Below are 3,677 nucleotides of genomic sequence, written 5' to 3'. Positions count from 1 at the left end.
TGACCCACCTCCCACAGCGTCGCCCCCAGCAGATAGATGTCAGTGGCGGGGCCCAGCGCCTTGTGCAGCAGCTCGTGCATTCCCCCCGGGGGTAGCACCCCGCGCTGCCCAGACGCGCCGCGCTTGAGCTCCCGCTCGCGCCGCCACTTCAGCAGGCCAGCCGCGTCCAGCGCAGCCACGTGCTCTGGGGGCACGTGGGTGGGTGTGTAGCCGTTTGTGGCGCCCAGGCCGTCGCTGATGCGCTGCGCGAGGCCAAAGTCGATGAGCAGGGGGCGCAGGGGGTTGGCCGCGTCCACCACCCAGTTGTCCGCCTTGCCGTCGCGGTGGATGAAGCCCTGTGGGCGGGGATGGCGAGGTTGGGGAAGGCCAGGGGAGGCGCGGGGCAGGGGAGAGAGAGTGTGGCGGCAGGGTGAGGGTCGATGGGTCGGGCAGGAGCAAGGGCAAGGAATGGGGAGTGCGTGAGACTGCACCAGGTGAGGCTTGCTGCCCCCACAGCCTAGCCTCCTGAACGCCGCAGTCGTCGCATCAGCCGCGCCAGGCCCCCTGCGACGGCCCCCACCCGGTCTCACCGCGCCGTGCAAGTCATACAGTGCCTTGAGCATGTTGGGCACCATGGCGCCGGCCTGCTGTACGCGCGCCGCCATGGTCTCCTCTGGGTTGAGGCCCGCCGCCTCGCAGGCGTCTTCCAGCTTGCAAAAGCACGTGCGCACGCTGTCGTCGCCGGGGCGGAAGGACGCGAGTGCCACGCCGCTGCTGGTGTGGCTCCAGGCGATGGCTGGTAATAGGGTGTCATGCCCCGCCAGCATGGGCTCCACCAGCACCTCGTTCAGGGCCTGCGCGGGTTGGGAGAGGCCCGGGATGGGGCAAAGAGGAGGATAGGAGGACGGAGGTGCTAGCAACAGGGGACAGAACTATTCAGACCCCATCTCACCACGGGTCCATAATGGCTGCTTGACTGCAGCGCGCAGGCGTGCGTGGCCCTAATCCCGTCTGTTACCATGCACTGACCTTGGCCCTACCAAGGCCCTGCCTCTGCGCACCTGGCGCCAGCGATGGTCTTGAGGGCCTAGAACCGTTACGTGCTTCACAATGACATACTCGCACCCACGAAAGTCCGGCTTCTCAATGCGCACGGGACCCTTCTCAAACAGGACTTCGCCTGACCCCTTGGCCGCCACGGCCCTGTGCGAGGTGGCCCGGGGAGGGGCAAAGGCAGCGGCACGGCGTTGAGTGGGCGGGGCGGCTGCGCAGAGCGCCGCACATAAGGCAGTGACTCGCAACAACAACGGCACGTGCAGCAGCAGCGGCGCGCGAGCGAGCGAGGCGCATGCTGTGGCAGGGACTCGCGCAAGCTGAGACGACGCGGCGCTCACAACGCGGCGCTCACAACGCGGCGCTCACAACGCAGCGAGCACCCCTGCACGCCCTGCACTGAAAACCCCCTGCTCCTCCACCTCCAACGCACCTGCTGAGCTCTGAGGTGCCCACGGCTGCCAGCGCATGCCTGCGGCGCTCCTCCAACAGCAGTACAACTGCTGCTTTAAGGCGGGGCGCTGCCGCAGCCATGGCGCCTCAGGCGGCGCCTGCGAGATCCGCTGCGGATGCAAGCGCGTTTGATGCTTTCCGTGATGCCTTAAAAGCGCCTCGATTGCTCTCCTTTAGGCTAGCTCGAAGGGTGTTGTTGTCGTCCGCTGTACTCGTGGGCTAGACGAGTCAAACGTGGTGATCTGACGTACAGTGTTGTATATACACGCCTTGAAACATCAGGGACCACAAATAGGGGTCGATAATTAGAGGGTGCTGCATTGAATGGTGCTGCTTAGCTACAATTTTACCCCAGCAGAAGCTCAGCTGCTGGCAACACAAGCAAACACGTGTGCAAGGCCGCAGCATCAACAGTTGATGGCCATGAGCATGATGGTAGGTGATGGGAGAGCAAGAGTGATGATCAGCCGTGTCACATGCTTGGGGTTGTCAGACTGCCCTGGAAATACCAATGCTTCGCAGTACGCACCACAGCCTGCTGCGGCCACATCGCCAACAGGTAAAGACGCCGTTGAGGCTGCGTCGCCCCCTGCTGCCCATCGTCAGCCCCCCTCGATGCTCCGGCTGTTAATAGATGCCTGCAACAGTGAGGGCGGCGGCAGCAATGCAGAGGGCATGCGGGAACTCGTGCAGGATCCGGATATGGAGACGACACCAATTGGAATCACGCAGGAATGTTACAGAGTTGCAGCCATTGCTGCTGGCTGGGGTGACCGTGCTGCGGTGGTGCTTCAGCTTCCATATGCATCCTGGCAAGACAGCAATACTCGGCATGGCTCTAGCTTGCGGGCTCGATCCGTCAGTAGAGTCCTTTGGCGTTTTCAGCGTCCATCGGCAAGGCATGGTTGTGTGCATCAGGCAGGGGAGACTGTGCCGAGCGCACGTTTAGGTCGGCAGCCGGCCCCTTGCCGGGCCCAATGCTGGCAGAGGTACCCGCGGCGCCCTCATCAGTCAAACTGAGCGCCCAAACAGTCAGCAATCTCCGTCGCAATCACCGCCGCCGCCGCCGCCGCTGCCTTTGCCGAAGTCCTCGCAGCCACTGCAGCTGCTGGAGGTGCCATCCGCCGTGTGTGTGCTGCAGTGGCTGCCGCTCGTTGGCGACGAGGGGGTCCCGGGCATGGCGCGAGGCGCAAAGCAGGGCCCTGCGGCACACTCGAACACGCCGGGGCCGCCCGAGTGGCTAATGCTGCCAGGCGTGGTACATTTGCAATGAGTGGTGGCGCGGTTGGCCAAGTTGCCGTTGTTGGTGCCACCCCATGAGGAGCAGGTGATTGCAGTGGTGGTGTGCACATTGGTGCTGCTGCTGATCCTGCAGGTGCCGCCGACATGGCAAACATCACTGTCTTTGCAGAGGGCGTCCTTGATCCATGGCTGCTGTGCCGTGTTGGCGGTGGCCCCGCCATTCATGCCCCAACACCTGGAAAAATACCCCTGCTGGCCTGCGGGGTTCGTGCGCGACTCTTGCTGCTGCTCCTGCTGCTGCTCCTGCTGCTGCTCCTGCTGCTGCTCCTGCTGCTGCTCCTGCTGCTGCTCCTGCGGCTCCTGCTGCTGCTGCTCCTGCTGCTGCTCCTGCTGCTGCTCCTGCTGCTGCTTCTGCTGCTGCTCCTGCCGCTGCTGCAGCAGCGGCACGTGCTGCTGCCGGTGGCCCTCCACCCCGCGCTCCTCCGAAGAACCCTGCTGCATCCCCCCAACCACCTCAGACCGCCTGGCCTCAGTGGCCGCGGGGCTTGGCGTCGAGCCTGCGTCAGGTGCAGGTTGCGGGCCCAGCATCACGTCCGCGGGCGCCCCATCGCCCGCTTGCTCCGCTGAACACTCCAGCGGCAGCGGCGGGCATGCCTCGGTCTGCGTCTCCACCGTCGCTGATGCCAGGCGTGCGGGCGTCTGGGTTGCGGCGCACTCTGCCCTCGGCGCAGCCTGCTCCGCCGTCTGGCATGCCACGCTGCTGCGGCCCGCTCGCACACACGGCTGCTGTTGCAGCTGCTGCTGCATAGGCTCGATCTGAGCTGTCGGGCCTGGAGCTTTGCGCTGTCCCGTGACCCCCCAGACGTTGGCGAGGGCCTCAGTGACCCACGTGTTGCGCATGAGCTGCCGCATGGTGGCGCGCTTGGCGGTGTCGCGCTCCAGGCAGGATG

General features: G+C 65.2%; 2 protein-coding genes across 2 annotated transcripts in view; both read right to left on the bottom strand.

The window, feature by feature from the left end:
• MNEG_5106 (hypothetical protein) overlaps positions 1–1,566 on the bottom strand; it is a gene marked incomplete at both ends in the record, with an annotated part of 8,864 nt that extends 7,298 nt beyond the window's left edge. The window contains 4 exons of the mRNA XM_014046417.1: positions 9–335; positions 570–833; positions 1,041–1,182; positions 1,466–1,566. Coding sequence (XP_013901871.1) covers positions 9–335; positions 570–833; positions 1,041–1,182; positions 1,466–1,566 — 834 coding nt within the window. The remainder of the gene's footprint in view (positions 1–8; positions 336–569; positions 834–1,040; positions 1,183–1,465) is intronic.
• Positions 1,567–2,517: 951 nt separating this feature from the next.
• On the bottom strand, positions 2,518–3,639 carry MNEG_5105 (hypothetical protein; the record flags this gene model as incomplete). Its single annotated transcript, XM_014046416.1, has 1 exon — positions 2,518–3,639. The coding sequence occupies one exon, from the start codon at positions 3,637–3,639 to the stop codon at positions 2,518–2,520; it is 1,122 nt and encodes a 373-aa protein (XP_013901870.1).
• Positions 3,640–3,677: the final 38 nt, after the last annotated feature.

The sequence above is a fragment of the Monoraphidium neglectum genome, assembly GCF_000611645.1.
Source record: "Monoraphidium neglectum strain SAG 48.87 unplaced genomic scaffold scaffold00745, whole genome shotgun sequence".
In the NCBI taxonomy this organism is placed as follows: domain Eukaryota; kingdom Viridiplantae; phylum Chlorophyta; class Chlorophyceae; order Sphaeropleales; family Selenastraceae; genus Monoraphidium; species Monoraphidium neglectum.
The sequence above is the reverse complement of the archived record's forward strand: the minus strand, read 5'-3'. Positions and strand labels throughout refer to the sequence as shown.